Source organism: Ornithodoros turicata, chromosome 2 (genome assembly GCF_037126465.1).
Source record: "Ornithodoros turicata isolate Travis chromosome 2, ASM3712646v1, whole genome shotgun sequence".
Lineage (NCBI taxonomy): Eukaryota > Metazoa > Arthropoda > Arachnida > Ixodida > Argasidae > Ornithodoros > Ornithodoros turicata.
The window spans coordinates 90,702,342-90,728,505 of NC_088202.1; the positions used below are offsets into that span (position 1 = coordinate 90,702,342).

General features: G+C 43.7%; 2 protein-coding genes and 2 non-coding genes across 5 annotated transcripts; 2 read left to right on the forward strand and 2 right to left on the reverse strand.

Annotated features, from left to right (window-relative positions):
- Positions 1 to 1,293: 1,293 nt before the first annotated feature.
- LOC135385765 (uncharacterized) lies at positions 1,294 to 18,340 on the forward strand. Of its 2 annotated transcripts, none has more exons than XM_064615272.1 (7): positions 1,294 to 1,489; positions 6,335 to 6,548; positions 7,159 to 7,337; positions 13,068 to 13,130; positions 13,215 to 13,389; positions 13,476 to 13,654; positions 16,381 to 18,340. In XM_064615272.1, the coding sequence occupies exons 1-7, from the start codon at positions 1,484 to 1,486 to the stop codon at positions 18,025 to 18,027; spliced, it is 2,463 nt and encodes an 820-aa protein (XP_064471342.1). In that variant the 5' UTR covers positions 1,294 to 1,483; the 3' UTR covers positions 18,028 to 18,340. The 2 variants fall into 2 exon arrangements, with proteins under 2 accessions (XP_064471342.1, XP_064471343.1); XM_064615273.1 differs by having other exon boundaries at positions 6,351 to 6,548.
- Positions 9,191 to 9,263, reverse strand: Trnaa-ggc (transfer RNA alanine (anticodon GGC)). The gene has a single exon. It is a non-coding gene; the product is annotated as a tRNA-Ala (tRNA).
- On the forward strand, positions 9,484 to 9,556 carry Trnaa-ggc (transfer RNA alanine (anticodon GGC)). The gene has a single exon. It is a non-coding gene; the product is annotated as a tRNA-Ala (tRNA).
- On the reverse strand, positions 18,136 to 25,779 carry LOC135385766 (probable protein disulfide-isomerase A4). The gene is made up of 8 exons (XM_064615274.1): positions 25,571 to 25,779; positions 25,251 to 25,445; positions 22,237 to 22,375; positions 22,115 to 22,177; positions 21,939 to 22,034; positions 18,568 to 18,693; positions 18,455 to 18,491; positions 18,136 to 18,305 (listed from the first exon to the last, which is right to left on the reverse strand). Exons 1-8 carry the CDS (start codon positions 25,698 to 25,700, stop codon positions 18,198 to 18,200), a joined length of 894 nt encoding a protein of 297 aa, XP_064471344.1. The 5' UTR covers positions 25,701 to 25,779; the 3' UTR covers positions 18,136 to 18,197.
- Positions 25,780 to 26,164: the final 385 nt, after the last annotated feature.

Genomic DNA, 26,164 nt, shown 5'->3' on the forward strand with positions numbered 1-26,164 from the left:
TGAGTGGCATGTGAATATAACTTGCCAAAATGCTCTACTCATGGATTAGTACGCAGTAGGCTTTTTGTACAAAGTGCATTGGCATGAAAGAACTTAGAACCAGGTCTGTCAATGTAGACTTGGATTTGAAACAAAAATCATCTTTAGCATTATATAGTTGCAGGTAGCTTTAGATACCACAAAATTAAGGCAACCGTGACGCGCCAAAGTTCTGCCTGTGTCAACTGAAGAGTATCCCTTTTCAGGAGGAGATTCTAGTGTCTTGCTGTGACAAGGAAGTGGTGTGACCACAATCTGTTACAGGCCGTGCTGACTGTAGGCTATCCAGGTTTACTGCAGGTGCTTCTAGATTTATGTCAGCGCAGCTTCCTACCAAGCTGGCCCTGGGTGGATTCACTTGACAACAACATGCCACTGCCTCCGAAAAATGTATACAAACACTCATTTCAGTAAATTCATTGTGAAGTTTCTAAGAATAGCAGTGTCTCAAATTATGCCACCATGACTGCCTTGTTTGGACATCCATGAAGGTAACAGGGTAATAACATGGAAACTTTTCAACACTCGATAACATGTAGACATTGCATCTATGTGTGAATGGTATGTCAGTTTCTTTTCTTTTTTTCTTTTTTTTTTTTTTTTACGCTTGGAGGTCTTAAAACTGAGCTGTCACGGTGGCACTTCCAACACTGAAATTGCAGTGGTCTCTGTTATGTTCTTGGTTAAAATCTTGGTGTTCTTGACCATCGTACTGGTGTTGCAAATACCCAAGCTTCATTGAAATGTATGCGTCTGCTCGTAGGCTACTGGTGACAACTACGCCTTATCGAGATCCTATCTTGACCGTGTGCTGTTATAAAGAAACATAGAGCCAGCTTGTTGACTATATAGCTGGTTCCATCAAACTAGTTTCATCGTGCCCATAGCAACTGGCGTTCATTCTTTCCATTGTGCTGCATACGAAACGGTACAGTCAGGGCGGGATGGTTGAGAACGATTATAGAAACAGAAATCAGAGCGTGGGTGTGCAGAAATTAGACTTTAGTAGAAACAGGAAGGCAGAATATACATTTATTTAAACAAACGCAAGAGAGTCGGTTGTGTTGCCCCCCCCCCTTTTTTTTGCTCATGCGTGCCGAAAGCTTTGTTAGTAAGCGCGTAGCATTATGACGCAGACGGCATTTGTTAGTAATGAACCGTAACACAGTGCGCGCTTTGCACGTGAACCGCGAACACCGCCACCGCTGACTGACGCCCAGAACCATTTGACGCCGCGCCACTAGCGCCACAGCGAGCGCGCCGTTCCATTTCAGAACTAAGCCAAAGCGAAAGAAGGAGAAGGACGAGCGCGGCGGGGAAGCACCGTGGGAAATGCTGCTCATCACGCCAGAGATGATCTTATACTTGTGGATGAGGATGCCACTTATTTTAGAAATGGAAGTGCGGAGTTGAGGACTCCTATCTCTTCAGCACGGTTGTACTGATGCTGGTAAGCATGCAGCTTGTGTTTACGTTTGGGAACTGCTCCTCTATCCTTCCGGGCGCACGGGATGCCATTTCTGTCTTTATGGTCGAATTCTTACTGGAGTGCCTTTAGAGATGCGTTTTGCGGCCCTGGGGGTGATATCACCAGCGGCAGAAACCCAACGTAGTCTGATAATCTTGGGCATCAGTACGTAATGACCATTCTACATTTCCGTTGCCGCACAATTTCCTGATTGCCTGTCCGGATCTTATTTAGGTCTCCGCTCTATTTACCCATTTGCGTTGCAGTTCCTCAGTGTAGTAACTCGGAAAACCATTCTCTTAATTGTGCTCTTCATTTCATGGCGTGCAGGGATATGCCTTTGTCATGCGGAGTCTGATGTCCGAGTATGGGTTGTATGTAACATTTTTCGACCCTTCCAGCATTCACGATATTCTGCCGATTCCGTTTGCAATCCAGTAGAAAACTGCCGATACAGAACCCTCGATTGTGTGCTAATGCGAGAGAATAGCCCCTTTACTGCTTTATGTGCTGCGTGATCACTGGGAGCCTTAATTTAATAACCCATAAGACTCTGAGAACATAACTGTTTGTCCGGGTTCCTATTACCGTACCGAAGCACACTGATGAAGGTAGCGCACGTGCTTGTGCTTCGTTAGCCTCACGTTCATTTCACGAACGAGTGCGATCACGTAAATTTGATGTGAGTGCCGCTTTCTGATGTTGGCGTTGAACGTTTCATTCTATATGTGGTGCTGGTGTGTTAAAACATCAGTTGTGTTTGCCTCAAATATTTGGTTCTGCTGGGGTATAGATGTTGGCATTAGAGATGGTATACGCAAATAGTAAAATATCTAAAAGGTGTTCCCTGGGGCTGTGTGAGGACATTACTGATACTGCTCGTCATCCAGTGTAGGAGGTTGTAGGTGAAAGCACACAAGATTATTTCAGCTGTGCTCTGCAGTGCGCTATGTAAATTCAATAGAAGTCTGTATTTAGGTATGCAACTATTTTTAGTATTTTTCCTGTAGCAAAAAAAGAGGAAGAGAGAAAGGAATACAGTGAGGAAAGAATTGCAGTCTGGGAACCCAGATGAGTCCAGGATGAGGATGAGAATGGTGACAAACCACGAACCACCGCACTTTCAACAAAAATTTATTTTCAACAGCCTTTTTTCTTAAATACATCAGTTTGATAAACATCCAGAACATCAAGTTGTTCCTCTACGTGTACAACCGGCACCCTCCAAAACTTGGTGAACTTTACCTGAATAGTAGATGGAAGCCTTACTTACACAATTATCACCCAACTTCTTTATCTGTCGGGCTTCTTCAAACAGCAATTCCCCGCTGCATTTACAAGTCTGCAAAATTTCCGTTTTTCCAAACAAAGGTTCACACGTGCACTATGTCAAGTGATCTTCATTATCTTCTTTATTGCGGTGTTCACATAAAGGAATATTAACGGATCTTGAGGTTTCCCTGACATAAGGTCTACCACACGTCAGCAGTAATTTGTAAGCAAAGCTCGAGGCTGCACGTACATCGTTTAACCAATGCCAACATATTCTGCTTGCAATTTCAAGGTTGTTGGCTGTGAAAATCTGTTCAGCAAAGACCCTTGTTTTCACCTCGTTTTGTCGAACAGTGCTGACCTTTCTGTCTATTTTTCTGTCTAAATGTTTAGCCACGTATACTCAAAGATTCAAGAAGCTTGCATTAAAAGCTTGCTAAGTATATAGGTACTAGTGTTAGGCATATGTATTGCTTCTGGAAAGCTTGGAAAATCCCACATTGGGATGTAAAAAGTCGTCAGGGTAATGTTAGAAATTTATAAAAAGTGTATTAGATGGCAAAAAATGATTACAGCACAGCTTTGTGTGAAGCTACATTTTTGACAAAAATTGTCTTACACATTTCTTAGGACACCCTGCATATTGCTACATAAGTAAATCCCCCGACATCTGCAATGTCCACTAATTTATGTAAATAGATTGGGTTCAGTTCAATCTTCACCTTTCGCATAAAGGCGGACAAAAATAATGAATGGACAACTTGATATGACCTTGCTCTGTGGTGCCACAAGATTGATTAATTGATAATGAGCGTGGTGTTAGTAACAATAAAAAAAGGAAGACACTGCGCAGGAGAACAGAAAGTGTGCCATGTGCAGAAGAACTGACTTTTCTCATTAAGATTCTTTCTTCTTGATTACTATTTCTGCTTTTGAATAATGGAAGGTTACACACTCGCATGCTGCAGGTGCCTACTTTAGTTACGAATAAGCACAGCTGAATAGGCCTGTATTGGTGTTGAAGTCAGTTCTTACGGTAGGAGCAAAGGCCTCAACAAGATAGTATTTCTGAAAGCACAACTGGTCGGCGTAAACTTGTGATGGAATATCTATTTAGTTGCTTGTTTCCAGTGTTGGGGGTAACTCAATACTGTAACTAACTTCACTGTTTTCATTGACTCTTAACTTAACTCTCGAGCTCCGTAGCTCTTTTGAGCCCCAGCAACTTCTTGAGGAACTCATTCCCTTTTAGGTAGACCTTCTAATTTGGCATAAGTTCATTTTATTCAGTTCTAGTGCACAGATAACGTGAGGCATGCCCTCCCCCTCTGATGAGACGACAGCTATGTGTGCACCGATTGCATGTGACGCCTCATCTGATTATGATGCCTCAATGTTGCGAAGGCTATGAATTCAGTCTCGGTCGTGCATTCGGAGACTCCAGTGGCGTTCGTCATTTTTGTAGGCTATTTGCTGTTTACGGGCAACTTAATAAAAGGAAATGAAATGAAATCGTAGCGGCGAGTAATGTATTTCTAATGGTGGAGGGAACTGTGTAGCTAAAATGTCTTATTTCGCGCGGTTCTACGAAATGATGGCAACTCATTGTACTTAAAATTCCGATGACTGCTGTGTTCTTCATCGAAGAAGTTTATTATTAGACTAAAGGAAGGAAGCGGTACGACTTCTTTCATCATGTGGGAGATTCGAATATGTTTGATGTATCCAAGCTATTAAAACATCTACCACCACCCATTCTGACATCTCAGTTATAGCCTCAGTAATGTAATTATAATATAACTTTTAACTTTGTTAATAACATTTTTCACACAGTAACTTGTAAGCAGTTCTCTTAATTGAGTGACTTCCTCACCTCTGCTCATTTGTAGAATTACAAGTGAACATACATTACTGCTACCTTATGTAAGCTGCCGTGTCAAGCTGCCCTCAGTGGCATTTTGTTCTGCATTGTCGCACTGTGGTTCAGTGAAATAAACTAAACTAACTGGACCAATACAAGCTGTTGAACATAAATGTAGGTGTATATCTATACGTATAGCTTCTGAATGCTGCTAAGCAGTTGGTGGCACTACAATCTTGATACACATGGTCGATTTTGTAGAGGATAAGGGATGAAATTTAGAACCAAAAGGAACTGCCCCAGAGGTTACCACAGCAGGTAATATGTAATGAGAATACATATGGTGCAGTCCAACTGAGACTTGATGCTTGTGTGTAGTGCATTCTATAGCAATGAATAACAACAATTTTATATGACATATGTACATACTATTTGTCTGAAGAGGATATCTTGTAGCAATGTTTTGTGAAAGTGTGCCTACAGATTCAGTCATGGGACTATAGTCGTATTCTACCTAAGAACGGCACCTCGGAAGCTGTGGGTGAGCTTTATGACATATCATTATTCCATTGAAATGTGAAAATAATTATTCTGAGACATCAACATGAACAGAAAAAAATGATAATACAATGTTTCGAACACTATCATTTTCTGGTGGTGAAATAATGGGAGAAGAGGATACACCGGCTGTAACACGACTATAGACCACCCATGAATGCCGCTGTTAATTCTAATAAGCTTAGAGTAGTCTAAAAGAATACGAATAGCATCCAGTATGCGGTTAGTCATCCTCTTTTATTGTCGGCACACTTGTTGCAAATTGAATAACCTGCATTTCAGAAACTGTGTTAATGTCATAATTTGTTTAGGTCTAAACTACTTAGCAGAGGATGCCTTGGTATGAGCATCAAATGAGGGACATAATCTAAGGTTACTCAAACATGCTTGGTGAACATGATGGTGCATCAGGCTTTGTAGCATCTCAGCTGCTAGGGTTTATTGGTCACTAGATGGTGCTTCGGTGTAAGAATGATGTGTAGGACTGTGTGCTTGTGCTGAAGGAAATACACGAGTGTTTTCAATGTTCCTCTGGAGCAAACGCCTAGAAGCATGATTGCAGTTTGCGTGCATGTGAACAAGTTCCATGTTTTTGGTTACATGTAAATGCTCAGAAGCATAAAATACTTTTTTTTGCTCTGGTACGCTATAGAAGCCTGCATATTTAGGACTGCTTACCTTAAGCAACTTCATAGGTATTGCTGCTGTTTTTCGATGGACTATGTGTGTCATGCGGGTATTGTACACCCTACAGATAGTGCCACCTACTTCCAGCATCTTAAAGGTGCTATGTAGTCTGAGCACCATAAATCCAACAAGTTAAAGTTGGAACTACAGCTATACCCAGTATGTACACGCATTGAGGCACATACCAAGCTCGAGTAGATGACATTTAGGGATGCGTATTGTGCAATCTAGCCTTCGAGGAGAGGAAGTCCTGACGTGCACCTTTTTTATTCAAGAACACTAGTGTCATTTCACCAGAGATAAGACCCAAAAATATTGTATCCTGCGCAGAAAGAATCCAAAATGCACTTGACACAAGTGATGTAATTTTCTTTCTGCTTGATATAGTCTGTTTACACAACAAGAATGTGTGTGAGTGGTGTCACAGCTTGCAGATTCAAGTGAAGCAGTTTGTGCTGTCTGCAGGCCGTAATGAGCGTGGGTCAGACTCTGAAGAAGTGACAGAGACGAGCATGGAGCACTGTCAGCAGCAGACACCCAACCGCCCCACTCCGCTTGCCCTGCCCACAGGACTTCCACCTGCCCTACCCTATGGACACTCCTTTTTGCCACCTACATCAGGGTGTGGGCGTACGCATGACGCCCTTCACAGGAGACGAAATGGCAAGTTTGTCTTCTGATCGCCATAAATGTAACGCAGCCTCTTTGCTCAGAACGCAAACAGTAGCAGTACTTCCAGGGGTTTGTTTTATACCTCGAGAAAGAGAACATGTTCAATGAAAGCTACTGCATCAAATTCAGTACAATATAATCGTATCCCTAAAAAGTGTCTGGAATCCTACTGCGACTCGGCTTTGCTACTATGTAAAATGTAAACCTTTAGGAAATTTCAGACTAACTGACTAATATACACACATAATATATAATGTCTCAGTGGAATGGATAAATGTACAAATAGCATTTATTTATTACAATAGAAAACAGACTAATCATCTTGTCGAACTCTGAGGTTCAGTTAGGCAAAAAAAAAAAATTTAAAAAATAAAGGATATTTTGACAAGAAGGGGTGCAAGAGTTTTCACACTAAACTGTGGAGGGTCCTTTGTTGGTGGAACTGTAATACAAATGTAAAGTATACACTTCCTTCGAGGGCTAAGTGCTAGAAATTGCTCTGCATTTTGTACTGTCACTGATCATGTTCTAGCAAAAGGATCTAAAAATGGATAATAGAAAGCTTGTGATATATGGGTTCTCTTCATGTGTGATTATGCAGAAACAAGGTCCTCTCTATGGGTGATATGGCTGCGAAAATATGTCATCCTCTGCCTTGTGTGTGGAGGATCGGCGGTCTTCGTGGGAGTTCTCTTCATAGCCATCTACTTTACTCTACGCTCCTACACTTCTTCTCTACAGTTTTTCGAGACTATCCCAACATACGTTCCAGCTGCAGTGGTAAGGCATCATTGCTTCATGCATGATGTAACCATAAGCTAAGTCGACTTGACTAAGAGTCTGTTGAATGCTTTCAAGAGCTTCCATCCCAGAACTTTATTTCTTTTCACCATGCACACCTGACATTTTTTGTACCACTTGACCCTTTGTGATGCAATATTAACCGTTTGAAGGGTATGGGCGCACCACCTGAGCCCCTCTTGTGGTTTAGCGCGTGTCCATAGTCAGCAGGCAGCGCATGCCATCGCGAGACAGCAGCCGTGTCTCCTATTCGTACAGTTCTGCTTCCATTTTGCATATGCTAAGCCAGTATCCTGCTGTTAGGAACCCTTTTCCTGACATGTGTTTTTTGAAGGGTGAAACTGCTTATGAGCTCGGCACCTGCCTGTTGCGGCCAGGCAATATCAAGCGATGAGATCTCCCCCTCCGGAAGTGTTAGGCCGGTTTCACACTACCATTGTTCTCATCAGTGTTTTTCACAGAGGCAAATCGGACCCATTGAAATCTACGGAGCTCGATTGCCTCTCGGTTCTGTTTTTGAAGCATGCGGACAAGAAAAACTGTAGTGTGAAATGGGCCTTAGGAATATGACAGGATGGAAGACACAGGCCCGACCACTATCCAGGGTGTTGAACCGAACCCGAACCTGAACCAAAATTTTCATGACACTGTTGAACCCGAACCGGAGCAGAACCAGAAAAAATAATAGTGGTAGCCGGTTCGCAACAAAACGGTTCGGACATAAAAGTAGTCCGAAGCCTCAAGTGTGATGAGGTGGAGAACACTGAACATATATTAGTAACTGCTCCAGATACAGTGTCCAACGTAATGACCTCAGAGACGCCTTGGAAAGACTGGACCACCGTCCTCTAGACTTAGTGAAGCTCCTCGGAGAATGGCCGAGGGATCTTAGACATCGTGCGACAGCTGCTTTAATGACATTCCTTGTGGACATTGCAGTGCCTCTAACTTTTTAGACTTTCTGATTTTTATTTTCAAGTGTTTTGGAGTAGCCGGCTCCTGTGTGTTGTAGGAGCCTCCATCTCCATATTTTTCTTTCCTAATTCCAACTCCTCCCAATACCCGAACGAGGACACATTGGTCTCATTATCATGGATTTTGCAAATTTTCACCTAGCAGTCAAACGAGGACTCAGAACCTTTTTTAACGTGTTGAAGCGCAGTTGTCCTTGTAAACGCGGCGTTAAGCGCTCTCTTCATGCGCAGCGGCGTCTGCTCTTCAGAGAGGAAGCGCCACGCGGACGAATGAAGCAGGAATAGAGTAGGCCAGTTGAGTAGTCCTATAGGACAAATATGTGATTAAGCAACTGCTCAAAATTTCCCTTTACGTGTGAGCAGTAAAAGTTAAACAAGTCAGAAACATGAGAAGTGTAGAAGGAGTGCACGCAGAACGGTGCCTGTTTTATTGGTCGTGGTTTGAAAAGTAAATGTAGTTCTGATTACTGGTAGCGCAGTTGTGTTGTGACACGTTGCCTTTGGAAGATGAAAGTCACTGAAAAGGTTAGCCAGCTGTAGGACTCGAACCCACATCTTCTGGATTGCCGGCCCAGGGCTCTACCAATTGAGTTAAGCTAACACGCCTTCTCAGTAACTTCCAGGGTGCGTCATCTGAAGGGACAAACCAGCCACTCTGTCTCACTCATCCTCCTTTCACTCTTACATTTTTGCTCACTCATACACACATTCATACGACGGGAACGACGCATGCGGCAACTGTTGAGCATGAAAGAACTGATGTTCTGAGGCTGGAACAACATAGAAGGGACAAATACATACAAAGCCTCAATTTGCCTAAGAAATTAACAATGGAAGATGAAAGTCACTGAAAAGGTTAGCCAGCTGTAGGACTCGAACCCACATCTTCTGGATTGCCAGTCCAGGGCTCTACCAATTGAGCTAAGCTAACACAAAATTGAGGCAAATTGAGGCTTTGTATGTATTTGTCCCCTCTATGTTGTTCCAGCCTCAGAACATCAGTTCTTTCATGTTCAACAGTTGCCATCGTGCCCATCGTATGAATATGTGTATGAGTGAGCAAAAATGTAAGAGTGAAAGGAGGATGAGTGAGAGAGAGTGGCTGGTTTGTCCCTTCAGATGACGCACCCTGGAAGTTACTGAGAAGGTGTGTTAGCTTAGCTCAATTGGTAGAGCACTGGACCGGCAATCCAGAAGATGTGGGTTCGAGTCCTACAGCTGGCTAACCTTTTCAGTGACTTTCATCTTCCATCGTTAATTTCTTAGGCAAATAGAACACCAGTTCTTCCATGTTGCCTTTGTGTTGTGGATTAATTGGTACAATGCTGTGAGCTCGGACAGAGCAAGGCTGGAAGACTTATTTTCGACATGATTCAGTACAATTACAGATCAATTCACGCTGCGAATTCAGTGTGCCGGCAAGTACCGTCGTCTACGTAAAATATTGTCCATCTGGTTGGGCTTCCTTTAAGTGTACCTTGCAGGCACTGTGCGTAAGAAACAAAAGAGAGATTTTGGGAACAGAAGGTATCAGGACTAAACCGCTCCATCAGCGTGGACGCTATTTGCAAGTGTTCATCCATTTCTCCTTTCTCTCGCTAAAGGGAGTACCTGACCACTAAAAACGTCAATTGCAGACAACAGTTTTGAGCTATTAGCCATGCATATCCTGATAAAATCAGTTCTATGAGAGATATAACACGGAAGCAGTTCTATGAGAGATATAACACGGAAGGGTTGAACCGGTTCGTGAACCGGTTTGATTTTTTGCTTGGCAGAACCGGAACTGAACCAGAAAGAAATCCAAGCAATGCGAACTCCAACCCGAATCGAACCCGTATTTTTTGCGGTTCGACACCCTGCCACTATCACTCTTTCTTTAATTTTTTAAACCATTGCCACGTTTCCGTGCTGTGTTGCCGTAACTTGTCGCAGGTGTCATATGACGTCACTAGCGGGATAACGCGAAAGATTGCAAGAACGCCCGTAATAGACCATCAAATAGTTGGTGTTGTGGGTGGGTAACCTGAAACAAATATTGGATATGTTCAGCCTATGTGAATCTAGAACTATGTGAAAGCACAGTGGACAAATTGAGCGCGGAAATAACTAAAAAGATCGTAGTGTTAAGGGCACACATAAAACATCCCACCAGTAAGCTAGCTTTGGCATTTTCGTTAACTGTTTCGTTTATATTTGGCACTGTAACTGCACAATATCAGTGCAAAAGTGACTAATGAGGAATTCTTTGCAGTAATTTACTTTACTACTACTTTAGTAATTAAAAATACAAGGAGTTGGTCGGCTTCGGCGACCACATCTACATTAGTCTTTCGAAAGGATTTAAAAAAAAAGTGTATATGACTGCGCATAATGATATAGCATATCTGCTCCAAAGCAATATTTTGTTACTCCAAAACTATTTTTTCCTGCTCCAGAAGGTGCTCCAAAATGGCTTAGGCCAATCAGATCACTGCAAGAATGATATTCGATCAAAGATTCGAAGATCAGATTGAGAGAACATGCAGCTGCCCTTAGTTCGACCCTTTTTGGGCACCTAGCTGTACACTGGTGCAGTTGCAGATGCATGCCATCTCTTGAGGGCAGGAAGACTTAAGAAGAGCAAGGATCTGAGCTGTTTTGTAGTCCATGGTCAAAGTGTTAAAACTAGGGAAGGATAACGAACATATTTTCGTTACAGTTTCCATTTTCGTTACTGCTATATTTTCGTTTCCGTTATCCGTTTCGGATACCAGCCTTTCCGTTACGTTTCCGTTACTGTTTCCGGTAATGCCGGAGCTGCCGGAGGACAGCCCGTTCGGCTCTGTCAGCACCCTGTTTTGCCCAATGCTGCTTCGGTGTCACGCGCACACACTACACAAGTAATTTTACGTCGTTGGGATGCGCACACCTTGCAGTCTTCAGTCACTCGGAGTGCAGCAACTCAAGATGGGCGTGACCTTCATCCAATGTCGCATTCATAAGCGGATGATCTCAGTAATAAATAATACTGCCATGGCCACAGTGAAATGAAAAAAAAAAGTACAAAATGAATACTAAAAATCGTGGGCTGTCATCCTCGTGCTATGGTGCAGTACAGTGATCTGTTGATGTCACGTAGTCATGAGGACCGGGACGAGGTAAGTGAGGGATGTACCCTCGAGGTCCAACATCGCGCTTTCTTTCCTTGCTCTCGTGTAGTATTCAGAGCATTACAGGGAATGGTGTCATCAATATACAAAAATAGAATGAAGAATCACTCAAATGTCATTGCACAACAGGAACAGCCATTACCAGAATTCAATACCGGACGATAATTTTCGTTTCCGTTTCTGTTTCCGGTAATGAAGAATCGTGGTACGTGTTTTCATTTCTGCTATCGTTACCATATCCAATTTTGGATAATATGCCGTTTCAGTTTCTGTTAGCGTTACTCTTTCCTGGTTAAAACCCAGTGCAGGGGACCATAAAAAAGACATTAGACAGAACATTAGTGCTGTGTTGTGTCATCCTTTTTTTATGTTCCTGCACTGGGTTTTAACACTTTTATAAGGAAGTCTTGTTAGCCTCCTGTCATCAGCCGACACAGGATGTCATTGAAGAGTACAATATAGGAAGATTGGGCACAGACATGTGTATCAACCAAGCCTCTGTGTCCTCGAGAAAAAGAAATGCATTTCTGGATCAAGTTGAAATGCGTGTGTGAAAGTAACATTTCAGGAGTGTGGGGGCGTAGTGAACATGTACGACCAGTTCCCCTTGCGCACACATGGGTTTTAGTTAAAAGAGGTTCTGAGCTCTTGTTCAGTAAAATGTCAGTTGTTAGCAGTGTTCTGTTCTTGTTTCATTGCTGCTTAATTTTGGAGCATACTATTCGAGCGAGTGAACATAAACTGCAGAGGCTGAATCAACGATTAGGGCAAAGACAACATTAAAGCCCCACTAACGCCCACGCCATAATCCAGGGGTGGCAGTTGATGAAAAATCAGCGAGTGCTGCAATTACACAATGTTGATATCAGGCTCTCGTCAACTCTGGTCACTATTGCCTAAGTTGTTTTTGTGCCAGTAAAATTCTAGTCATCATCATCAACTCTGGTCACTCTGAGAGCGTGTAGAAAAGAAAATGGGGCCGGAGTGAATGTGTCTACGTGTCTTCCTGAATGCGGCTTGGGATGCGTTGATGAGAGCGCAGAGTCGTCGTAATGTGATGGCAGTACACCTGACCAGTACTCACTGACTTTTTGTCAACTGCCGTCCTAGAATCAGTGAACAAAGTGTTCTAAATGGGTGCGTGCAACTTTGGCAAAAAAAAAAATCTTTCTGCCATTTGCTCAAAATGTTCCTTATAGCTCGGTTGATTTGAAGGCTTTCAAGTGACCTGTATTGTTGCATCATTCACAAATATGAACCAAAGCTTGCACTGTATGGCCAGTTTCCATAAATTATTTATTTTTTGTCGTAACCACCAGGTCATCGCCAGGTCATCGCCAGGTCATTTAGATTAAACATCAGATCAATGCCAGTGAATGCTGCAGATGCCACAAACATGGCTGCTAGGAGGGAGCATCGCAGCCATTTGATCTGAAAGGCTGCACGCACTGAACTACCACTACTTTGTTTAAATGGCAAACTATTTGAGCTGCCACCATGACACATGGAGCAGGAAGTTTTATAACTGTGCTGTTTTTACTTGCCCTTAGTGAGTATGAGTAATGTGCAATGTTATTTTTCAGCTAATTGCAACCGGACTTATGGTGATGTGCTTTGCCAAACGTAGGAACAGATACACATACCTGGTAACAAATTATCATTGATTTTATGATATCACAAGTACTCTTGTAATGAATTGCAGTGTCAGAAGAAAATGTATTCACTTGCAGGTGAAATTTGCTGGGGGCTGCTGTCTCACATGTGTATTGCTGTGTGTTGTGATCACAGTAACCACCACAGTGGTGCACATGAATCGGCTTCAGACCCTGCACAAGTGCGATTACTCATCTAAGGACAAAGCTTGCATGTGTCTTTCTGCCATTGGAGATGCAGCAGCTCAAGAGGGTACTACTCATTTCTCTTACTTACTATACTTTGCTACTAGCATACGTCTTGGTTATGCCACATGATGGAACCTTACATGATCTTAGGGGAGCACCAACTTGTGTTCAACAACACACCCAATTGCGACGTAGTGCACGGAAGTCTGTATGGATGTTTGCGAGCTCTGTTTGGCCTATCGGTGGTCGGCATCCTTGTCTGTATCTTCTCCTCAATGCTGATCTACCAGTTGCTCAGCCATGAACGCAAAAAGCTCTACCTGGAACAAGTGAGTATCTGTTGGCTATCCATTCTTCACTGAGCTTTGTTTTGAGCACGAGATATGTCCTGTTTCATTATGCAATTACCTAAAACAATAATAGGGAATCATATACATACCCCGTTAATATGGACAATTTGCATTATGGATGATTTTGTGAGGACCAAAGTTTTCCAATGCGTTTTTGTCTCGTTAATATGGAAACTTGCTTTTCGGACAATAGAATGTGAACATATTTTTTAAATATATATATATCGCTTTTTCCAAGATGAATTCAATTGCATTATAGCATAGGCTTAAGGGCACTCCTTAGGAGGGCATTAGCAAACTCCTAAGGCAATGTCTTAATTAACTTTCAATAATTAACTTTTTAATTATAAAAGCTACGAAGTTGTCCCAATGAGAACATCTGCTCCTGTTGGTCACTTGATACTGGAGCCTACTGTACTGGAGCCGTTTTCAGAACGAAAATCTGTTTGACAGATTGTCCGCAAAATATTCATGAAGGAACACCATTTCTTTCTTTATTTTGTTCATTGCGCATCTTCGGAGACACGTCTTTCCTTCACCCCCAATGTGAGAGGGTGAAAGAGCACACTATCGCCTCTTGCGTCCTGGAAAAAGATTAAAAGATAACAGAAAATGCAAGCCAAGATAAGGGCAGTTTCGATAGAGTCATCCAATACATTTGTTTTTGTTTTGTTTCCGCAAGTTAAAGCTCATCTTCGACGCATGAGGCGGCACCGTGCTCCTTCACCCTCTCGCATTGGGGGTGAAGGAAAGACGCATCTCTGAAGATGCGCAATGAACAAAATAAAGAAAAAAATGGTGTTACTTCACAAATGTTTTGCAGACGATCTATCGAACGGATTTTTGTTCTGAAAACGGTATCAGGTGACCGAAGGGACCAGATTTTCTCATTGGGACAACCTCGTAACTTTTATAATTAAAAGGCTAATTATTGAAAGTTAATTAAGACATTGCCTTAGGAGTTTGCTAATGCCTTTCTAAGGAGAGCCCTTCAGCATATGCTATATTGCAATTGATTTCATCTCGGAAAAAGTGATACAGTCGACCCGCGTTTACCCGGACGGCCTCGTTTCCTGTGAAAATATCCGGATAGCGGGGGAAGCGGATAAGTAAAACACGGAAATCCATAGTGATCCTAAAAGGACATCTTTATTGACCATTACATTGAAAACTATCCATTGTCATCTCTTTCATTCTAATACATGTATCCAGTTCTTGTAAACCTTTGCTAATGGCATTAACTTGCAAAATATTGTTTTGTTGCTCGGAAAATACTAGCACTGTTTTCAGTGCCGCCCGCGCATTTTCTACCGTCACAGCTTGTGCATCCCCGCTTTCATCATCAGATTCTTCTTGAACACTATCAAGAGCGACGACACTGACGATGACCGGATGACTGAAGCCGATTGTTGGGTATTAGTCACTACTGTTCTCTGGAATTCTCATCCGAGTCCGGAAGCTGAAGTCCGGATAAACGAGGGCGAAACACATGGGGAGAAATCCGTCCCAATGCTTTTTTGTCCGGATAGCGCAGGATCCGGATAAACGCGGGTCGACTGTATATATGTTTTTTAAAAATATGTTCGCATTTAGCTGGGACACCCTGTATATATTCGCTGTACAGTCAACCCTCGATTTATGAATTCCCTCGTTTTATGAACACGAGCACGGGGAACCAAACTTTCATTTTTCCCTCGTTTTATGAACCTCGATATTGGAATAATGAACGGAATTTCTGGGAACCAACTAGGAGTTGCCCAGCGTTTTTGCCCTCAATTTATGAACAGATCGTTCCAAGGTCAAGAAACTTTCAAAGGGATAATTCCGTGGCCTTATGAATGACGCTTGAACGGACAAAACGTTTTCCAGGTATTGCACCCTCGGTTCTGAACCCCTCGAAATCGGAACAACAAATGGGTTTTCCGGTGTCGCACAAGGTGCGACCGAGTGTTTCTGACCTCAGTTGATGAATAAGGTGGGCGCTGTCACCCGGAGATTAATAAACGGAGGTTAAAAATTCCGGAGGAAATCCGAGACCAGTCCAGTCCAGTGCGAATGTGTTGACATCTCTCCTTTCCAAGATTGACACAGCGGATGACATGGTCCAAAGCAAAATTAAACAATAGTATTAATAAACAGAGTGTGAATGCGCTAACGTCTGTTCTTTGTGAGATTGATACAGCAGAAGGCATGGTCAAAAGCAAAATTACACAATATATGGCATTATAAACACAATCCCAACTCGGAAATACTGTTCCATTTGCTCGATAGTACTCAGTTAACTGAATTTTCGATTTGTGAATCCCTCGATTTATGAACGGTTTTTCGGGGAACCGAGGGTGTTCATAAATCGAGGGTTGACTGTATATGGTAAACATATGTTTACCATATAAAGCGTGTTGCACATATGCCATCAATGTGCTGTTGCAGACATTATTAGCACATGTGACAATGATGATGAATGGTTAACCGTGAAAAGTATGGTAGATACTCGCTTTGATAGAAAAGCGTGGATGTTGTAGCATGTGAAAAGCCTTGAAGCTGGTGCATGCACACAATTTAAGCGCCCAACGTTTGACAAAGGTTTGGGAAAGAAAGCAAATTGTATATGTGGCTTGAGCGAGCTGGAATAGTGGTTGCTGTGTGTGAAAGAAGATGATCACCAGAAACGAAGCTCAGCAGTTTTCTCCTTTTCTTCTTCACAGTTGGAGCTACGTCGCCGTCTGCTTTATCGTCGCCATCCCAGTCATGCATTTTGTGCATGCTACGATGACATGTGCCATTCTTCCTGGCCTCTCTGGGACGTTGTCGACTGTCATTTCTTAGCCTCACCTCAGCTTACTCGTTCGCATGGCCTCGAAGAAAGCCGTCCTCGTGGCCGTGCACGTGCCTCCCAAAGGAGGGGGTGGCTCCCATGGGGAAGGTCTCGAAGACCTCGGGCACCACATGACACCAGAAGAACTGTTGTGGACAGGCTCTTAGTTCGGGATGGGTGGCATAATTCAACAGGTAGCCACACTCCATCGCCACTTGATGCCCCAGCCAGTCCTTGGCGCCCACCACGTGGAGACAGCAGAGGAGTGCATCGCCGGACTCGCTCCAACGATGGAGTCTTCCACCATCTTCAAATGCACCCTCCACGACTGTCCTTTCCAGATGCACCATATACGGACCTTCCTGGATATCTTTGGGGTCCGCCACCACCATACTCTCAGCCTCCTTCACTTGAGGACGTCACTCGAGTAGGAGTGGAGAGGGAGCTCGAAGTGAGGCATGCTGATGAACAGGCGACACTGGATGACATGGAGAACTCGCCAAGGTCATCCAAGATGAGCACGCCCGTTCCTGAGAGACACATGGTGCTCACAATGGGTGGTGAGTACGCAGGGACCTGCACACAGGAGGTACACGATGGAAGCAAACGGGAACGAGCACCATGCATCGTGGAAGTCCCATGCTTCTTGCACAAGGGCAGTCTTCTATTTAACACCTTGCCAGCACGAAGCTGTAGGAAAGGCCAGCCTAGTCCCTTCAAATCTCTCTCCAATATCCCCCTGTGCATTTCACGAAGGTTAAGCCTCTTGAGGCACGAAAATCTTCGTAATGGTGGAGGCTTTTCCTTTCTTCGTTACGAGGCCAAAAGAGAGGATAGTACTGTCCTTCCTGGAACATATGGGGTCATTTGTGAAAGGGCACTCCCTGTAAAGCAAGGTTCTGTGGAAGAGAGCAGTAACAACATGTCCGTGCCAACTGAAACAACTCCCACAATTATCACCCTCCCCTCGGAGACGACACCAGTAATCGGTGCAGTCATAAAGATGGTGCATGCCCGCTCCATGCCAAACCTCAGTGTGTCCCTCTCATCTGCGAAAGGTGCCGAACAGGCATCGCAAAGCTGCACCACATGTACGTGGTCTTCGCGTGATTTTGCCAGTGTAGAACACGACGACGCGAGCGAGGATGGTAGTCCGCTCTCCGACGCAACGTCTGCACCATCGCTCCCGGACGAGGAAGAGTTTTCCGTTGATGCGGAACATTCAGAACAACAAAGTACAGTGTCATCGTGCAGTCATACTGCGGTGCCATCATCATCTGTTGTGCCTGCTGAGTATCAGCGTAAGTATGTGGTTCTGGCAAGAAGGCATGCAGAGCAATCAAAGCCAACCTTTTCTCCACTCCCTTTTGTGACGGAAGGATGCTGTGCCTGCCCTTCCCAACCAAACTCGGAAGTGAGGTCGAGCTTCACCCTCCGTGCAAGAGGGACCAACCAGGGCTCCTTTTGCCCGAGAACAAAGAGCTTTGGTGATGGTACAGATGGATTTGTAGTGACTTTTCGAAGCATGAATGTGTAATTGAAAATATGGAACTTGCTAAGCAAGGTTAATTTTGTCTGTAGCGGGTAGAGGCTTTTTTCACCAAAAAGCTCGCGTATGAATATATCAATGTGCCAGAAGCATGCCTAAGAAAAATGTCCAAATTTTATTGGACATGCAAAGGCATTGACAGGGGTTTCTTCTGTACATTATTCCTTTTTAAGGGCCTTTGCTTTTTGCAAGGAGAGGACCTTATACGACAAATAGACAGCGGTGAGGGCTGCTGTGGATCCTATCAAAAGAACTTGTCTGTGCTCCTGCAAATAAATAAAAATGGAAAATGCTAAGTACATACACAGTGTTTTCCTCTGCATCATAGTAACAAAGAAAAGCATGAATATCACAGATTTGTATTTTGTTTCGCAGCACTCTGTACGCAAAACTTCACAGGAAACAAACGTCGTACCTTGGCAAAATCGGCAATGGCTTCGGTGAGCTTGTCGCTGTAAAACAGTAACTTAATGATGGTATCATGTATGATTTGGAAAATGCATCAAGAGTGAGTACTTGAGTACTTACAAAGGACTCTGTGGCATAGGGACGGAATAAGCTTTCATGTTTCTGTATAGGCTCTCTGTGAAGTGCTTCAAAGACTTGATGTCTCGCTTGGTGGACTCATACTTGTACATCTTACCAAGCCGGAAGCTGAGAAACGAAGTATGGCAAAAGAAAATTGCAGAGTCAGATGGAATTATAATAATCACAGTTATGAAAATCCATATACCAAAGTTCATTTTGGCAGAACTCCGGAATAATGACAAATCCACTCGCATGATGAAAACAGAGCTGCTGCATAGTGTACACTGCCACATTGAGGGTCCCCTAGTGGTGCGAGAGGGTGCTAGTGGAACAAGCAGGGAGAAAACAAGCAATGCTTCGTGCAACCAAGCCGGTGTGGGTAGCCGCACGGGCTGTGCATGAGACGGGCAATCCAAGTGCCTGGTCAACATAGGCTGTTCTAGGTCCTGATCAGAAGAGACAACTCTTTGAGCTCGACAAAGCTGTAGAAATCTGTCCGGTTGGCCCTTGCCTAGTGATTTGGACCAATGAGGAAGTAGCTACCCTCTGCAGCAGGAAGACAACTGCTGGGTGCTGTAACCCATCTGGCACAATACGGATAAGGGGCACTCCATTAAAGGTACAGTTTATACAGGTCGGGCGATTCCGAAACTATATTTATGAGTAGTATAGATAAACAACAGAGAAAGTTTCATTCAGAATAAAGTAGTATTTTTCAGGAAATTCGCACAAATATACCACCTCGCAGATGCCAGATGTTGGAAGCTATGAACACTTCACGGTAAAAAAATAATGAAAAACGTAATGTTGACGTTTAACCGAGTAAACCAATGCGTGAACAGGCAGGCAAAACAGCTGAGCGAAACACACCCTGAATATGCAGTGTGCTGGTTCCTCGTCCTCCAAGGTTTCCTGAAGGTCAGTGAAACAGTTGCCTTTGTTTAGTTCCAGTCGTGCCTCCGCGTTGCCTATGAAGTGGGGCACTAAAGGATTCGAACCACCCTGCTTCCTATGTTTCCCTAGACATCCCAAGAGGTTGTCGACACTCGCATGATTATCCTGGCAGACCTAGCAGATGATGTTGCCAGTGTAGCTCTTGTTAATATAATTTCGTTATTTAATAGCCGTGCGCTTTGATGGCAACAGAATTCGCACTGTTTCTATGAAACCGTCCCCTGAACTTTGACAGGCTCGCCCAAGCAGCTGCTATGATCCTTTACAATTGTACCTGTGGGCCTGCCTCATGATATGTGTGCACACCATATCGTTCCGGTCTGAAAGCAACTCCCCATGATGATGATGATGATTGGAGTTTTAATGGCGCATTGACAACACAGGTCATAAGACACCAACTCCCCGATCATCATTACAAAATAAAGTGTTGCTTGGTCTGAAAGCATGTATTGTGGACTGACAGCCTTCCACATAGGTCAGGGACACAACGTATTTGCTACATGTACATGTAGTATGTGTCAAGGTCTACGTAAAAAAAACAAAAAAAAAAACGAAACCCTGATGCTAATATCTTATGGGAACACGGAAATAATCTTATTGTCAGATTTTAACCTACACACAATAAAATTTGAAGCTGTCCTGATAAAATACATAATTGGTTGCATGATTATGATAATCGGCTTTGATGATCATTCTGCTCGTGCAACGCAATCTTCAACAAGAACGTTGAGCACACAGTCTACGATACTCATCTCATCTCATATAGAACCACCTGCGACAGACATCTGGAACTTGTTAACATGTTTTATTTGTTTCCCCTCGCAGTATCACGATTATTACACGTTTTGTTTTCCTCGCTTGGCAACATCCCATAGACGAAACCCGAGACCAGCCATGGCCTTTTACAAATGTTGGACCATGTTAAGTACAGTGCATCACCCTTGTCAAAATGTACATGATACAGAGATTCTTCCACGTCAGTGCTGCATCTCAGCATGCTGGACAACGATGACAATGAAGTGCAGAAAAAAAACAACAACGGAGGCACAATCACGGGACTGACTTTTCAGTGTTTCGTGTGTTTTTCAGTGTGCGTGCCGCATGTCCCATGAGCCGAGAAATGGCACCAAGCCGGCGAAATTTGGAATGTTCCCCATCACACTGGTAAAACTGGATTACAAGCAGTGGGGACAGCCAGTACCCACCGTGCCTAGACTCTGCCCGAGATCTGTACAATGCTGTAATTCTGCACACTGCAGTACAGTGATAACACATCTTAAAGTAGCAATGAAGGCCCCCGCCATATATTTTTTGCTTTTGGCTGCAGCATATTGCACATACAGCTTGGTACAAAAGTTTACGGAACATTGTGGGGTCGCATTTCTCCATTGCAGCGACATCCTAGCAGCAAACAAAAGCAGACACACATACTGAGAGATAGATAGCATAGCCGGTCACCCATTTCTTATTCGATCTCTTCCTGATAGTAGCAGGGGGCCGCTCTAATGAAGAAACACGCCAGTGCCGTGTTCCGTAAACTTTTGTCCCAAGCTGTATGCTCTTGCAGTCTTTTGCCTCTGATCTGCACACCTCTCCTTCAAAGAGCCCATAAGTGGATGAGTATGTCACAAGCAGTCTCGTGCATTGCCTGTAGCAAACTGATTTTCAGGGGGGAGCGAGATTTCATGCTCACTACGGCGATTACATTTCGCCAGTCGGTCCAGGCCTTCAAGGTCGTGCATCAGGCTGGTGTTTGAAAGCGTTTTTGTAAAGTTAATTGTACAGTGACAAGACACAGTACAGCAAAAATATTGTGCACCGTGGCTCCTCATAGACTGCTAGACTGGTGTAACAGCGGCTTTCAAGTAAGATACTCGTACGGTGTGGATGCCAAATTAATGCGAGCCGTGCTAACGGGACCATACTGTAAGTGCTCACATGGTCAATTAGTAGATGTAGTCAACTTTTCTGTGACTCTTTTGTTTTGGTTTGTTGACACTGGCTGAGAAGAGACAGTTTAGCTGCATAGTGACATTTACTGTGCGGAATGAAGCCTCGCGGCTAGATGGGAATGTGATGTGCGTGATGGGTCTTACGTATAATCAGCTGACCGTTGCGTTTGTATCAAGGTTGATCGGATACAGCCCTCTTTGTATGATGGGTTTGGGGTAAATAAATTGTTGGAAAGGGGCTCCTAGCAAGTACCAATAACAGGAGAGTGCGGATGCAGGTACTATACCCATGGCTACATGCAGTTCCGTGATTTTCATGTAGAAATTCAGTGCAGTTCTGGGTAAAATGTAGATGCACTCGCACTGCATCCACAGCTATACATTTATTTACCCATGACCACATTTACCAATCTTGTCATTGTAACCAGTAAAATAAAACTCCTGTTGAGAATGCATAATACTTACAAAAGCACTGTAGGGCAGTCCTTTATAGAGAACCTCTCCACAAGCTCTGGGTTTGTCTCAATGTCTACTGTGGCCACATTGGTCTGCAACTTGATCCTAATTAAAATTTGTATAAGTTTAGAACAGAGACACTGATCCATGCAGAGTACAAATCTGGCCCAAACCTGCAAACTTACTTTGGTGACAAACCCTCAAGGACTGGTCTCAATATATTTCCCTTGGGGCACGAATACCTAAAACTGCGAATAATTTTTACGGTATTAAACGTGCAAAACATGAAACCACTTGGTTGCCTTACAACACAACGAGCCAATTTCCAGTTGTAGCTCCAGTTGCTGCTTGTGTCAGGTGTTCAAATGTTTGGTCATTTAGCGATTTAACTCCAGGCTCCAGACTCTGGTGTAGCCATTCCATAATATGGTCAGGGTGGATAGGTCCTAAAAAGAAAAGGTACGATTTGAGTTGGAGAACTGGTGCCCCTGTTATATCTATTTGTCATAAACAACGAGAATTGGCTGAGGCAGACCACAAGCACCTCCTTCCCATGAGTTGTTTGAATAGCTATTTGTGTTCCCTTTGCTCGTACGTTGTGGGCTGGTTGCAGAAACAACCAAATGCTCCCATTTTGCATGACACACGATAATGAAAAACACACACACACACACACAACCAACAAGCTCATGTTCTGTTTCCCTTGTACTGTCTTACTATGCAAGTGCTTCTTAATTTCCTGAAGGTTACTCCAAGTACCCCCCTTTTTTTTTTCAAGAGTATTTCATGTAGAACCCTGCACATGAACAGAGAGAAACACAAACAGTACCTTTCCCACTTGGAGTAGCAACTGATTTTATTTACACATGCAGAACAGGGATACAGTCAACATCCTATTCACACTGTTTGGCACCTGGGTACTGATGGTGGATCCAGGATAAAAAACAATTGTTGTCATCCAAATGAGCTGTGGAACATTTGAACTGCAATAACATTCAATGTCAGATGCACAACCCTTTTTCGGGACACCCTACATGTGTTGCTAGTATTACATCAGTCTTGGGAAGTAATTAGCTACTGAGCAAGTAACTACCGTATAAACCAGATTATAGATAGACCCCATTTTCTATAGAGAAAACTAAGGAAAAAATATCAGCCATCGACCAGCTTTAAAGATGAGGGCAGGACAATAAACAGTTATTTTCCTTTAAAATCTCAGGTTGTTCTCTATAATTTGGGAACCATTAATATTTCCCCTCACTACGTGTTGCTGACCAGTATTCCTGGCTCACGTAACTCTCCACAGTTCTGAAGAAACATATATGGAGCCATCATCACTACACAAGAACACACACAATGTTGTGACAATGACTTCTTTGTTCTCGAAAGCCTTGATACCACATCGGCAACTGAAGAATTTGAAAGGTAGAAGTGAGGCAGTCGAAGCACGGTACTTTCAGTACTCTCAGTGCCCTAAGTAACTTTCCTGTCACAACAAGACCTTTGGCATGTATTGATAGATGGGTATATGTTAGAACTCCATTTTCACCCACTTGTGTCAAAATTGGGCACCAGGAAAAAGCGTTTTTCTTTTTAAATTGTTTCAATGGCTTGACAAGTCTGGGTATATCTGGTATTCTGCAGAGCTGTTAAGTGGCTGTTCAGCGTGGGTAGGGTCATTTTTGCAATATTGTGGGACAAACTTACTGACCCAAGCTCTGTGGAACAGCTACTGCTCAGGTGTAACATGTACTGTACTGTCGTGGCCACTGTGCACCAATCTCCAGTTTCCGTGGCCTAGCTCTGATAAGCGCTTGACTATCGGGGAACAGTGAAAACAGCATCGAACCAGTCGATTGTTATTTTGGAGGTGGTCGGGCGTTAGCATGGTATCACTTATTGACAAAACGTGTGAAAGAAGGACAAAAAAAAAACAAAAGAGGCTGAGGTGCAATGAAAGAAGACTGCTTATCCGAGAATTATTTCCTGGGGCTTCTTTCATTGTGCATGGGCCTTTGTTCTTACAGGTATTGTCAATAAACGATCCATACCTGCAACTCACCACCCCCAAAGGGACGACAGACCGGTCCATTGCTATTTCCACTCTTCTCCGGTAGTCGGGCGCTTATCGAAGCGAGGCGGCCAGGCCACGGAAACGTGAGATTGGTTAAAGGGACGGTCTCGTACAGCCGGGGCGATTCCGAAACTTGGCCAAAACTGTCTTCATGAGTACTGCATACATACAACCGTCAAAGGTTCATTCAGAATAACCAAGTCGTTTTCGAGGAATTTGTCGAAACGTGCCGTAATAGCAGACGACAAAACCTGCGCTTCCCTCTCATGCAACGTCACGCATGACGTCGGCCTGTGGGTACATCGCCGTTGTCATGACATTTGGAACCTGCAGAAGGACCTTGGGTTGAGTCATCCCCTTTGCTCTCGAAATGAAGACACTCAGATATATATCTCTGCGAGCGGAGAATGTAGTCCGTGAATTGACAGTGGGGTCTCCGATAATGTGGCGCATAATCGGATACGTGGAAGCTAAAGTCACGTGTTTTCTTTCCGCGAGTATTTAATGCGGTTTTTAAATAAACACGTACTCCTTCTCCATGTACGTCGTCAGCGACACTTCATTTCGAAACATGATCAGTGTGCAACGGGGAGTGTAATGGAAGCGCACGTAATATATTTTTGGTCGGAGCTGTAATGCGACCGCGCGCGACGATGGCCGGCGACTTCAGATTTGTGATTGTGGGTGGGGTTGTCTTGCAACTTTTAACTTGTCTCTGAGGATTAACATAGTTGTTCTGAACCAGCATGTGAGCCACTTCTTAGAATGTGCACTTTTCGCCTGAGAACTGAAAGAAAAGGTACGAGAGTTGCCGCGGTCCCCAGACACTTCTAAAAGTCGTCTGCTCACGCCGGTGCACTAGCGCGTGCAAAAGCAGACGATTTCTGCATCCTATCACAGACTTTCGCGCAGGGCGATGTAGCTGTTCTTATTGTTGCCAACACAGACCGCGGCATGCTCTGCAATCTTTATCAATTTAATTCGGTTATTTGATAACTGTGACGTGCTTTGTCGGGTAAATTTGCAGTATTTCAACAAAGGGCAATCGAATGGTACACTTCATGAGGGGGGCAGGGGTACAAGACCGTCCCTTTAACAGTGGCCACGACGGTACATGTCCACTCACCACATAAGTTGGAGTAAAAGTTATTCGACGTATACGTGAGTGCTTGACAATTCGGAATTTACTGAAACTCACTCAACTATATAATTATTATTTGCTCAGAGTAACTGTATCTGCAACATACCGTCGTAGAGTGCTGGTATTTTGTCCCTGAAGAATAATAGGCTGGGACGGGATGTAATGCCATACCGACTTTCCAGGTCTACGCCACTTGTCACTTTAAACGTAGATATTCCGAAGTCATCTTCGAGCTCCGGTGTTTTGGCTGTTATTATCGCTTCTGCCTCCACGCAGTCTTCACAGTCGCAGCATTCCTTAGCTGCAAGTACAACAACTATGATAAGCAAAGCCGGCTCACTGCGTTTACAACGCATTAGAAGTGCAATCTCGACATTGGTCCTGCACCAACCAACACCTAGCAACGTAAAGATGCGACAGACGTACTGAAAATAACCAGTAGTCGCTTTGCATCACGCACAGCTACATCAAACGCTTCTACCAAAGGATCCGCTAACACAGAGGATGAAATGAGCTCTTGGAAGAAAAAACAGACTATTACTGAACGGATAAACATAGCACACGTGTAACGCCAGTGCTTCTGCTCTTTTGTGATTCCTCTCCCCTCGACTCTTTTCAGTCAACGCTCAACGGGCACGAAGCTGTAGTAGAAATCTATTGTAGCTGAAAACTCACGTGACCTCCGGAGCTCGACCAATGACTGAGGACTAGCCACCCTATTTTTTTTTCTTTTTTGATTATGTCGCGAATGACGTAAATGACGTGTCATCCGTTTCTCTCTTACTACTTTCCTCCTCTCTGCTCTGCTTCCCGTCTTCTTTTGTTGTTCCTTTTTTTCTTCCATGCACTGTTTTTTTTATTCGCGTTTGTCGGAATGCAGTGGGAGTTACAGGAATACGACGGAGCCTAGGTTGTTTTTGTGACATGAAGTATTTTATTGTGCGACATACGGTTATACAAGCAAGACGTACACAGGATGATATTAATATTGCTCCAGAATTTGCTTGAAGAAGCCTGATA